Here is a 13,611-nt window from a genome sequence, read left to right as displayed (position 1 = left end):
ACAACAGGTCTCTTTACACCTATTTGCCACTTGAAAAATGAACTAGCACTAAACAACGGAAAAAACAACAATTCTGTTTTCCATTTTCATTCTACTATACACTGTAACAATAAATTCAGCAATGTAACATTTTTAACAGTCCTCTAACACAACAAAAGGCAAGAAATTAACAAATAGTACAGATTATTCCCTTCAATCTAAGGAGAGGAAGTAGCTGGGTTAAAAACAACTGTCTTGCTCTTTCAGAAGTCCAAAGACCTAATCTTAGGTGGACTGTCAAGATTTTTTGGCTTATTTGTCCTGGGAAATGCACTTATCAGTCTGATCCATCTGCCTGTCCCATGTAAGCAGAAAAAGGCTAAAGAGTGCTCTCAAATAGAGACCCACAAACTCAAAATTCATTGTTTAGAAAGCACCTACACTACAGCAACTTAGTAAAACAGATAACCAGGACACCTAACAGGTCTAATAAAGGAAAAAGTAGTCTCAGGAGAAGAGAAAAGAAAAACATTTATCTGCAGAGGAAGATAAAAGTGCAAAGGATCACTCTCTGATATGTATCATGTGCATGTTTTTTCATGTGCATTTTTATATAAAACAGTCCACTGCTGGTCAGTGGCTCAGTATTACCCAGAATCTAAACATTGACTTTCATGTATATAACTAATCTATACTTGGTAGACAAACTGGTTAAAGAATAATTAATGTACATACTTCCATTAGAGAAATAAAATGTTAATCTACAGTATTACAGAGAAAAACTGACATTAGTTTTATAAGAGATTTGAGGATTAAAATTGATTTAGGTCCAAGACAATCAGGAAAAATTAGTTTATGTCAACAGGCAAGTTCTTTATTTTGAAATTTTTAAAATTTTATATAAAAATGACAATCTTACATAGAAATCCAGCAAATAAACTAATAAAAGCAAAAAATACATAGCTTGCTTTAATTATAGTGATAGCTGATGATAAAGAAGATCTTTCCCGAAAAACTTAGAGGTGTGAGGCTGGCATTCAGAGGAAACGAAGATACTGAGCTTCCCTAGAGAATGGATTATGTTACTGAACACTGTGGCACACTTCAGAGGAATGAATGTACCAAACTGTAAGCAAAATCATAAAATTCTTTATACAAGTAATACAAGTCATGCCAGTAATTTCTCTTTTAACAAGCAAAAAACCCCAACAATCCCTCAACTTAACTTCATTCTACCAAAGATCTATATAGTTCAGTTTTGGAAAATTACAAGTTTAGAACTGTTATAAATATAGCTTAACATTGTTGGAATGCATGCATGTATGTATTCTTGCCTTAATTGTCCTCTTCCTTATTTATCAGTGACAAATCAAAGTTTTAAATTATTTACCACTAAATCTATCAATCTCAACATCTGACATGATGAACAGCACTTTTAAAACATCAGATTTCAAACAAATGCTTATCAAAATGAACTTTTAAAAAAGGTGAATAATCAAAACCAAACAAAACCATGACACCCTTCCCACCAAAGAAGGTCTGCTACAGCCATTTTCTAGTAAACCAAAGACAGAATTAAATCCCATCCCCCACAATTTCCATGAAAAAGTCATATACATTTCCCATATTTGAAAACACAGTGGGGGAAAAAAACCAACTTTACCTAAATAGCTGTTTTCTCAGAACAAATTCAGGCGAAGTTTACAGTGTGAAAAGGTAGGCTCTAAACCAATAGCTACCTTCTCTCAACAAATGTACCATTCCAAAACATGACTGCCACTCAAAATGTGATGTCCTATCCAGACACTTCAGAAGCATCAATCCTAGCTTCACTATCAATTTCACTATAGTCTATGAAAACAAGTAATCCATCTATGTTTGCCAGTCAATTCACAGATTATGCCAGATATGCAGATTTATAGGACATCTAATAATTTCATTTCAGATAAAATTATTCCTTCCCTCAATAAAAAAATCAAATGCTTATTAAATGTCTTCTCTACACTCAAAATAGTAGTATACTAAGAAGACAGCCATTTAAACAGCTAATACTTATTAAGCGCCTAATACAAAACAAGCTAATTTTCAAAAAAAAATTAAGAAAACAATTCTCTCTGTATCCTCCAAATTCTGAAGTCAAAATAGACAGGGAGGGAAAAAATGAAAGAAAGTACACAGTGCCACATTTCATTCTGCACAGAAATTTGGATTTTCCATAAACACTTGAAGCAAGGAAGTAGGTCAACATAATGTTAATGATACTAAGAACACAGAAGGAAAACAAACTTAAAAATTATAATCAGAAGTAAAAGTGGTTACTGCCACTACCTATATTAAAAAATATAAAGCAAATAAAGATAAGGGTGCTTGAAGTATTTAGGTAGTATTTATTATATTAATTTTATAAGAAATTATTTTTTATAGTCCACAATTATCATAAAACCCAGGTGTAACTTCATACTTACATATAATTACTCTAAAATCATCTTTAAATTTAAATCCCCCTTATTCTCATTCACTGAAACCAAAAGCTGGCTCTTAGCAGGTGAAAACAAAAAAAATCAAGAAAACTGATTAACCTCTTGCTAGACTGATGAAGGGAAAAAAAGACACAAATTACTAATTTCAGGAATGAAAAAGAGAACAGCACTACAGATCCTAGAGACATCAAAAGAATAATTAAAATATTATAAAAATTATGCCAATAAATTTAAAACTCAGTGGAATGGACACAAGTGATCAAAACTGATACAAGAAGAAACAGAAAGTCTGACTAGCTCTATATTTAACAGCTGAATGCATAAATTAAAACCTTTCCATAAAAGTAACTCCTGGCCCAGATAGCTTCATTTGTTAATTCTGTCACATACTTAAGGAAAAAATAATATCAATTCTACCCACACTTCCAGAAAATAGAAAAGGGGAATAGTTCCCAACTCATTATATGAGATCAGCATTACTCTAAAACCAAAATTCAACAGACATTGTAATACACATACAAATCTGATGAACATGATGCAAAAACCCTCAACAAAACACTGGCAAATCAAATTTGCCAATATATAAAAAGAATACTATATAACCAAGTGGGGTTTACTCTAGGAATGTAAAGTTGGTTTACCATTCAGCAATCAATGGATGTAATTCATCCTTTTAACAAACTAAAAAAGAAAAACCATATGGATCATCTCAATAGAGGCAGGAAAACATTTAGTGAAAATTTAGCACTCATTCATGTTAAAAGGAAAACTCCCAGAAAACTAAGAATAAAAGGGAACTTTCCAACCTGATAAAAAAAAAATTTATAAAAACCTACATATAACATCATACTCAATAGTGAAAAACTGAACATTCTCTCCCTAAGATCAAGAACACAGCAAAGAGGTCCATTCTCAACACCGCTATTCAACCAAGTACTAAGGTTTTACTGCAATAAGGCAAAAAGAAAAAAATGTTTTTTCTAACAAGATATAAAGATATACAAATTGGAGGGGCGCCTGGGTGGCTCAATGGGTTAAAGCCTCTGCCTTCGGCTCGGGTCGTGATCCCAGGGTCCTGGGATCGAGTCCCACATCAGACTCTCTGCTCAGCCGGGAGCCTACTTCCTCCTCTCTCTCTGCCTGCCTCTCTGCCTACTTGTGATATCTGTCTGTCAAATAAATAAAAATCTTAAAAAAAAAAAAGATATACAAATTGGAAAAAAAAGGATCTATAGATTGAAAAGAAAAAAGTGATTTGCAGATGATCTGATCACATACATACAAAATTCTAGTAAGTCTCTAAAAGAGCTACTAGAATGAATAAGCGAATTTTAGAAATTCACAGGATTCAAGAATCCACAAAAATGAGCTGTTATTTCTAAATGCTAGCAATAAAATAGAAAATGCAATTCCAAACAGCATTTACAACTACATAAAAATTAGGAAATAATTAAAAGATAAATGTAAACAAAATATATATAAGATCTTTATACCAAAAATAACAAAACACTAAGAAATTCTAAAGAAGATCAGGTAAATGGCCCAATGTTTTATGTTCCCAGACTGGAAGACTCAATGTAGCAAAAATGTGAATTCGCTACAAATTGATCTAGAAATCAAGGCAATCCTAATCAAAATCCCAGGAGGCATTTTTGAAAATTTAATAAACTGATTTAAAAATTTATATAGAAATGTAAAGGACACAGAATATTAAGACAATTATAAAAAAATAATAAAGGACTTATACTACCTGACTTAAAGATTAACAGAAACCTACAATAATCAATCAAGACCATGTGATATTCAGTTTGACCAATGAAAGAGAATGTCAACATACAGACCAACACATATTGATCAACAGATTCACAAGACATGTATCTGACAAAGGACCAGTACTCAGAATACATAAAGAACTTCTACAACTCAACAATAAAAACACAAGCCAATAAACAAGGGCATTTGAACAGGCATTCCACAAAAGAAATATAAATAGCCAATAACCACATGAAGATTTTCAACATCACTAGTTATGAGGGAAGTACAAAAAAAAAATCACAATAACACTACACATTTACTAAAATGACTAAAATTCAAAGGATTGATGCTATCAAGCATAGGTGAGGATTGGATCAAGTACAATTCTTATGTTTGGTGGGTAGGACTTTAAAATGTTATCAGTACTTTGAAAAACCATTTGTCTATCTCCTGTAAGGTAAATATAAAATCTTGCAATTGTACTCCTAAGTATTTACTCAAGAGAAACAAAAACATACATCCACAAAAAGACTTGTAAGTAATACGTAGACCAATGTTCATAGCAGTTTTATTCATAATAGTCCTAAAGGGAAACAACTCAAACATCTATCAACAGATAAATGCATAAACAAATTGTGATATAAAGAGTATCCCCCCCCCTTTTTGAAAGTTCAAGTTATACCACTTAACTGATGAAAGACCTACATGAGTACTTGTTTTTGCTAACTGAAATAAATCTGAAGAGGATTTTTGCTTTTATGAAAAAAGATGAAAAGCAAAAATGGCATTCAGCATTTGTTTTGTAAGCAGCCCTTATAAAGGCAGTACGCACCACAAGTACCAAGAGTGGCTCTGCCACACTCCTTCCCCAGAACTTACACTCAACATCTCAGCATCAAGCCATCAGGGCTCTAAATTATGTCTGTAACCAACTGTGCTTTACCTCAACTTATTTTGTGTATCCATTAGCAAGATGGGTTTCAAGGCATCAGAAAACCCTAAGAAAGAGGGGGAGGGGCAGTCTAAAAATCCCCAGAAGTTTTTCCATATAAATTAATGGTAATTATTTCTTTGCTTTATGACATTTCAGCTCACAAACAGTTTCATAGGAACGCTTTACTTTCAGATAGCGGCGAAGAAAAACCTGTACCCATACAATGGACTACTGCTTGACTTCCCCTCCATAAAAAGTATAAAGAAAAATGTGATAATTGTATAATGCTGACCAGTTAACATCACTAGTAATAAGACTTACCAACATTATGTACCTCTGGTATTATGCTCTGAGAAGAGTATACCATCTTTGTGGTGCTCTTCACAAATATGCATAAAACTTCAATCATGTGAAAAAGTATCAGACAAATCCACATTGTGGAAGAGTTTACAAAAATATCTAACTAGTACTCTTCAAAAGTGTCAAAGCAATGAAAAGACATGACTGTTACAGAAGACACTAAGGAAATATGACAACTAAATGCAATGTGGGATCCTAGACTGGAATTAAGAACTTTAGTGGGAAAATTTGTAAAAACTAAATAACATCTGTAGTTAAGTTAGTAGTTCTACACGAATGTTAATTTCTTAGTTCTTATAATTGTACTGTGGTCAACTACAGTCAGGTACAAGGTCACCATTAGAAGAGAATAGAGGCCAAATATTATTTTTGCAGCTCTTCCATAGGTCTAAAATTATTTCATAACTTTTTATAGTTTAAAAATGTTAGGGATAAAAAAAAAAAGTGAATGGACTATTTACTGACAGACGGAACAACATCAACGAATCACAAAAACATTACGCTGAGCAAAAGAGGCCAAACACCAAGAGTACATACTGGATGATTCCATTTATATGAAATTCTGAAAAGGGCATACTATACTAATCCACAGTGACAAAAAGCCCTGAGGCAAAGGTGGAGTAAAAGGGAGAACGGACTTCAAAGAGGCAATGAGGGAACTTTTTGGAGTGATGGAAATATTCCTTATCTTTTTTTTTTTTTTAAGATTTTATTTATTTATTTGACAGAGACAGAGAGAGATCACAAGCAAAGCAGAGATGGGGCAGGGGGGCGGGGGAGAGGAGGGGAGGCATGAGGGAGGCAGGCTCCCTGCCTAGCAGAGAGCCCGATGTGGAGCTTGATCTCAGGATTCTGAGATCATGACCTGAGCTGAAGGCAGAGGCTTAACCCACTGAGCCACCCAGGCACCCCAGATATTTCTTATCTTAATTGTGGTGGTAATTACACACGTGTATACATTTTGTCCAACTATGTACTTAAAATGCATGTTTTATTGTATGTAACTTACCCCTCAATAATGTTTATTAAAATTTTAAAAATAAGTTCATATTTTGAAGTATTTCACTTGAACAGTGCATATTTTATACAAGCTAAAGTCAAATACAGCGATTCTTTTTTTAAATAGTTTTTAATTAATTTTTAAGTTTTTCATGACCTGATGCTCATCACAATAAGTGTAATCCTGAACCCCCACTCCCTATTTTACATTCCTTCACCCACCTCCCCTCTGGTAACCGGCAGTCTGTTCTCTATAGTTAAGAGTCTGTTTTTTGGTTTCTCTCTCTTTCTCCTTTTTTTCCCCTTTGCTCATTTGTTTCTTAAATTCCACATAAGTGAAATCATATGGTATCTGTCTTTTTCTGACTGACTTATTTCACTTAGCATCGTACTCTCAAGCTCCACCCTTTCACTGCAAACGGCAAGATTTCATTCTTTTTTATGACTGAATAATATTCCATTGTGTGTATGTATGTGTATCACATATTCTTTATCTAATCATCGATCAATGGACAGTCAGGCTGCTTCTCTAATTTGGCTATCATAAATAATGCTGCTATAAACACAGGGGCGCCAAGTATCCCTTTGAATTAGTGTTTTTGTAGTCTTTGGGTAAATACCCAGTAATGCAATTCCTAGATCATTGGTTGATTCTATTTTTAATTTTTTGAGAAAGCTCCATACTGTTTTCTACACTGCCTGCACCAGCCTGCATTGACCCCAACAATGCACAAGGGATCCTTTTTCTCCACATCCTCGCCAACACCTGTTGTGTCTGTGTTTTTGATTTTAGCCATTCTGACAGGCATGAAGTGATATCTCATAGTAGTTTGATTTGCATTTCCTTGATGATGAGTGATGTTGAGTATCTTTTCAAGTGTTTTCAAGTGTCTGCTGGCCATCTTTTGTCTACTTTGGAGAAATGGCTGTTCTCCCCATTTTTAATAAGATTGTTGAGTTTCAGAAATTCTTCATGTATTTTAGATACTAACCCTTTCTCAGATGTCATTTGAAAATACCTTCTCCCACTTAGTAGATTGTCTTCTACTTTTGTTGACTGTTTTCTCCCCTGTGCGTAAGTTTATCTTCATGTAGTTTCTATAGTTTATTTGCTTTTGTTTCCCTTGCCTCAGGGGACCTATCTAGAAAAAAGTTGTTATGCCTGATGTCAAAGAAACTATTGCCTCTGCTCTCTTCTAAGATTTTTATGGTTTCAGGTCTCACATTAAAGTCTTTATTCTTCTTACAGTTTTTAACTAATTCATCTAAGTTTTTATTTTAATAAAGTATAGTGATTCTTACACTGATTTATTAAAACTTAGGTACCCAAACTGTTCATTCAATATATATATACTGAGCACCTACTACATGCCATGCTTTAGGCAACACATAGGATATAAAAGTGAAAAAGAAAGCCCTTGCCCTTGAAGAACTCACAGGCCAATGTGGAGACAGGCAAGCAAACAAAAGCTGCAAATGATATATAAATTGCTATCAGCGAAATAAGTCAATTGGAGAAAGACAACTATCATATGATCTCCCTGATATGAGGAAGTTAAGATGCAAGATGGGGGGTTTGGGAGGTAGGAAAAGAATAAATGAAACAAGATGGGATTGGGAGGGAGACAAACCATAAGTGACTCAATCTCCGGCGAGAACGGTGACTCCATACAGGAGAGGAAGAACACAAGGAGGGGGGATGAAACATTCTGGGGGGATGTCGGGGTCAGGGGATGGAACTGACGGCATTTTTCTGGGAAGATCTCCCCGCAGAGTTGTGGGCTCTGGATGCGGGTCTGGGAGGCCCGCAGGAGAAGGTGTTGGGGGCAGACTCTTTCCAAGAACTTATCCTGTGAAGCTATTACATTTATTCCAGGGATGGTTATTCCAAATACTCAAAGCTTTCAAAAAACACTTTTTAATCTTGTCTCTGTACTTCACGGCACATTTTCTGATGAAAAGTCCTTAGCACTTCATGGGTGTGGTTTGTCTTTTAAATAACAAAAGTTATTCTCAGATAAATTTAATCAATACTATTCTGGGAAACAGGAGAGAGTATAAGCCAATAAACTTGTTTCCCTATGTGCTTTATAAAGTGAAAGTAGTACCATAAGAGGACTAACAATGTTTTTCATCCAACACTATTTGTGGAAATAATGTATAGTCTCTCAAGGGGGACTCCTTTAAAGGGCATTACCCTTTTGAGTGCTTAAGTCCTGGTTGGTTGTTTAAGGAAGGGAGCTCAGTACTTTGAAATTATACCACACTATAAACTGTCACTGTTCAAAATGATAATTTAAACTTACCATAATAATATATATTATATATTACCATATTACCAGAATTATAAATATTATATATTTATAATACCATATTTATAAATATTACCATAATTATATATATTATGGTAAGTTTAAATTATCATTTTGAACAATGACAGTTTATATTGTGGTATAATCTCAATATATATATCATATATATAAAATATATACAGGTGTGCATATACTCACATACACATATAAATGTATAATTAGATTTGAATCTCAGTTCAGCTACATCAAAGTTAAACACCCTTGGACAAAGTTCTTAGTGTCCTAGCATCATCTGTAAAACGAAGACCACAATAATATCTGTTTCACAGAGTTTTTGTAAATATTAAATAAGTAGCATAAATGAGATAATCCATGTTTTAAGTGAGATAATCTATTATTAGAACAGGACTTCCTTTGCACATAATAAGCACTTAATAAATGTTAATAATTATATTTATATATAAGCAAAGTATATTAGTATCTTCACTAAGAGTAATAAGTATTAAAATATGAAGTGGGATTTAAAAAACAAGTGAAAAGAAGCAATCATAAGGTATCTTTAAAGTTTAGAGACTTTTTTCAGTGAGTTTCTCATTAAACAAGAGAACTCATTTTTTCATTGTTCTGCAGGAACATGTAGTTATCTCAATGCTCAGTAACAAAATGTGCCTGAACACCACAGGTTTTCAGTAAATACTAACAACTACCTCAATACAATGAGATTGTCTTAATAAGGGGTTATTTTTCTTCCCATTAACTTATTCTTCCCATTAACTTCTATTTCTGCTTTAGGTAGTATCTCTTTCAGCTGATTATCTTACCATTCCTTTCACTGGAGAGGTAAAATTCTACAAATGAGAGAGACTGTAGGATTTTCTCCCAATCTGGAAAGATCTACCCTGAGAAAGTACAGTACTTCCAAGTTCCTTTCTGAGAAGTGGTCCTAAAAGTGGCTGTGTCCAATTAGAAAAATATGTAAGAATAAAAATGCAGCAAAAACAACTTTAAGGCAATAGAAAATGAAATAAACAACAATGGGTACGGAGGGAAGAAAGGGAAATGTAAACCAAGTCAGTGTAGATTTTTAATATATAACTTGTTTGGTACATGGCATGGCCACAACTATGTGACAATGACCTATAAACTGCATGTGTTCATTTTTGCATTATTCTATTATAATACATATTTACATACATTTATATGTTATAATGCATATTATTATATTAGCCTAAATTGAACATCAAATTGAGATCTAATTTGAGATGGTCTCAGTTTTCTAATATTGTTATAAGAGATTTCTAAACATAAGTAAATTTATACATTTTAACATTTTTGTGTAAAGACAGTATTTTTTTAGAGAAAATTTCTGAAAGATTCTTTTTCAAGTGTCATGACAATACACACATGCATGCACATACATATATACACATGCACTCAACTCAGTCCTTCATCTCTACTACTTAAGTGACATTTTCACATCAAAATCAAGGAATTTTTAATAAAAACTTCGTAAGTTCTGAAAAGATCTTGCAAATATTAGCTAACCCATTGATGATTTCAAATATATCTCAGAGACAGAAAGGGAAAAACAGTATGCGTTGTGTTTAAAGTCTATCTGATAATGAACAAAGCAAATAGCTCTAATTTTTAAAAAGTCTTTACATAGTGTATTTGTAATCATTTCAATGGAAATAAACACATTTTCCATTTGTCTTAAGAATAACATTAAAATTTTTAACTGATAAAAAAGTTTTCCTTTGGAAAAAAAAAATAGTTTTCCTTGGGTAGAACAAAAGATACAAAACTCCATCATTGAAGAACAGTTTTAAAGAGTAAAGCCAAAAGTGCCCTGATATACACATTAATGTATAATTTCATCATACTATTTCTTACTAGGGACCTAAAATAATTTAGCACTTGTTCCACTTACGCATCTTATGTAAATCTCAAGGATATCTGGTAATCTCAATATTCATAAATATCAATGGAAGGAGCTTTGATAACAAGAGCTTCTAGTAGCTAAGTATAAGATTAAATAAATGTTTACTGAATTGCCTCCTGTAGACTCACTGTGTTATACTTAAAGCAGTTTTTAAGCAGTCAAAAAGTGCTACTCACCAGCAAGTGTATAATCCATATCAAAACCAAAACACTTTATTTTTTCCATCGCTAAACTTCGGTTCACAAACACCCTAAAAAAAGAAGCAAAAAATGGTCTCTCAATTAACACTGAAGCAAATCCTCCACAAAATTCTTAAGTTTAATGTAATTATTTGGTTATCTTTCTAGATTTTTTTCATTTAAATACCAATATTAAGATTCATAACAGGAGCACCCGGGTGGCTCAGTTGGTTATGTATCTGCCTTCGGCTCAGGTCATGATCTCAGGATCCTGGGATGGAGCCCCCACTCCCGCATCAGGGCTCTGGCTCCCTGCTCAGCAGTGAGTCTGCTTCTCCCTCTCCCTTTGCCCCTCTTCCTATTTGTGCCCTTTCTCTCCTTCTCAAATAAATAAATGAAATTTTTAAAAAAGGAATGTCTGGGTGGCTCAGTCATTAAGCTCAGGTCATGATTCCAGGGTCCTGGGATAGAGTCCTGCATCAAGCTCCTTGCTCAGCAAGGAGCCTGCTTCTCTCTCTGCCTGTTCCGGCTGCTGTTCCCTCTGCTTGTGTCTGACAAATAAATAAAATTTTTTTTAATCTTAAAAGAAATTCATAACTAGAATTCTTCAAGTCCTTATTATAAATGAAATCAGATATTATATGGAAATATATGTATTTTCTTACTGTGCCATGTACTAAAGACTTCAGAGAATCAGCTCTCTTTTTCTAAGTCTGAGCCCCAAGACAAGCTTATTTTTGAGGTTTTATAATATATTCATTCATTTATAATTTATTTAAACAGTGTTCATTTAAAGCCTAGAACATGCCAGATACTAAACACATAAACATAAACGGATTTGTTCAAACACTGAATGCTTACTATGTCCCAAACAAGGTACATGATACAGCAGTGAATGAACAAGAGCACCAGCTATGGAACTTCTATTTTCATTTACAATCTCTGTCCTTGAGGAATTCAGTCACACACGAATAATTTTAACAACTCAATAAATACTACAAAATAAGACAGAGGCAAGAATACCACTTCCTTAGAGACTAGAAGAGATGTATGAGCTGAATCTTAAGCAATCAGTAGAAGTGTTCCAATTGGACAAAGCGACAAAGGCAATCCATGCAGAATAACCAAGCAAGGACAAGGTTTACAGTGAACTATAAAACATTTACTACAGCTGGAGCTGAGGAGTTTTCTTTGGTTTTGATTTTCTGATTGTTTCTGCAAAAGGAGGTTTTCCAGAAGGCAGGGGTAGGGAGAAGGGGCAATAAAAGCTATGGAGCTAAAATGGTTAGTAGGAGTTAAAATCATGAAGACTCTGTATGCCACATTAGAGTCTGGATTTTATTGTGCAAGCAAGGACAAATTATCAGATTTTGAAGAAATGAAATAATCAGATTCAAATTTCAGAAAGATCACTTTTGAAGATACATTATACATTCAGGGAAAACTAAATGTGTAACAGAATGGTAAATCATCAAATGATGATGTTTTGGGCTAAGTTTTAATCATCTCTGAAAACAAAAGTATCCTTTTGGGGTACCTGGGTGTCTTAGTCAGTTAAGTGACCAACTCTTTTGATTTCGTCTCAGGTCATGATCTCAGCATCATGAAATCAAGTCCCACATTAGGGTCTGTGCTGGATATGGAGCATGCTTGGGATTCTCTCTCCCTCCTAACCTCTCCCTCTGCCCCCTCACCCCTCTCTTAAAAACACACTCACACACATCCTTTCCAACTCATCTTCAGCTCAACAGCCAGAATTATTGAATGGTTTATCCTCTTATTACCAAACCTTTTCTTTGCCTTCATTTTAGAAGTAACTATGAGAAATGAGAATGCTACAGGTCACCTAGAAAACTTCTTTAAAAAATAGGATGCCTGAGCTGGGCTCCTATTCATGATGTAGGTCACTAATCTCCAAAGAGGAGTGACTATACCAATAGATGCAGAATATGTCACTGGGTACAAAAAGAAGACATCAGAACTTTTACTGATACTTATTTCATCATTTAAATATGCCTAATTTGTATATGTTTTCTACTATATATAAATAAGGACAATAGTACACGAAGGGATGAATGTTCTACGTTTTAACTGATGGAATACTGAGGAGTTTGGGAACCACTAATCTGGGTAATGACTCTTCAGCAACTCATTTACTATTTCAAATTTTAACAGAAGGGGCGCCTGGGTGGCTCAGTGGGTTAAGCCGCTGCCTTCGGCTCAGGTCATGATCTCAGGGTCCTGGGATCGAGCCCCGCATCGGGCTCTCTGCTCAGCAGGGAGCCTGCTTCCCTCTCTCTCTTTCTCTGCCTGCCTCTTGCCTACTTGTGATCTCTGTCTGTCAAATAAATAAATAAAATCTTAAAAAAAAAAATTTTAACAGAAAACTTTTCCTCTCATCTCAGAATGTATGCACCAATTTTAAATGCAAACCAAAAATCAAGTATTTGCTTAGAAATATTTTAATCAAGGACTTAAAATCAATAGACCCTTAAATTAAGAATGATTAATCTTCTGAAAAATATGAAAGTCACTACTTATCTTAGTGTGTTATGCACACTAGATTAGCTCTATAAAACCCTTAGTTCCTGGGAACTAAATCCTGAGAATTAATGCCAGTATTGGTATTTAGCTCCTTATCTCTGTAATACTGTAGATTAACACTTTATTT

The 13,611-nt window shown here is 34.1% G+C and overlaps 1 protein-coding gene across 4 annotated transcripts in view; it reads right to left on the bottom strand.

Moving 5' to 3' along the window:
- NT5C2 (5'-nucleotidase, cytosolic II) overlaps positions 1–13,611 on the bottom strand; it is an 89,947-nt gene that overhangs the window by 34,045 nt on the left and 42,291 nt on the right. For all 4 annotated transcript variants that reach the window (XM_004749354.3, XM_004749355.3, XM_004749356.3 and 1 more), the window contains one exon: positions 10,938–11,011. In XM_004749354.3, coding sequence (XP_004749411.1) covers positions 10,938–11,011 — 74 coding nt within the window. The remainder of the gene's footprint in view (positions 1–10,937; positions 11,012–13,611) is intronic.

Source organism: Mustela putorius, unplaced genomic scaffold, assembly GCF_011764305.1.
Source record: "Mustela putorius furo isolate JIRA1106 unplaced genomic scaffold, ASM1176430v1.1 tig00003909_pilon_pilon_pilon, whole genome shotgun sequence".
Taxonomy (NCBI): Eukaryota; Metazoa; Chordata; class Mammalia; order Carnivora; family Mustelidae; genus Mustela; species Mustela putorius.
The sequence above is the reverse complement of the archived record's forward strand: the minus strand, read 5'-3'. Positions and strand labels throughout refer to the sequence as shown.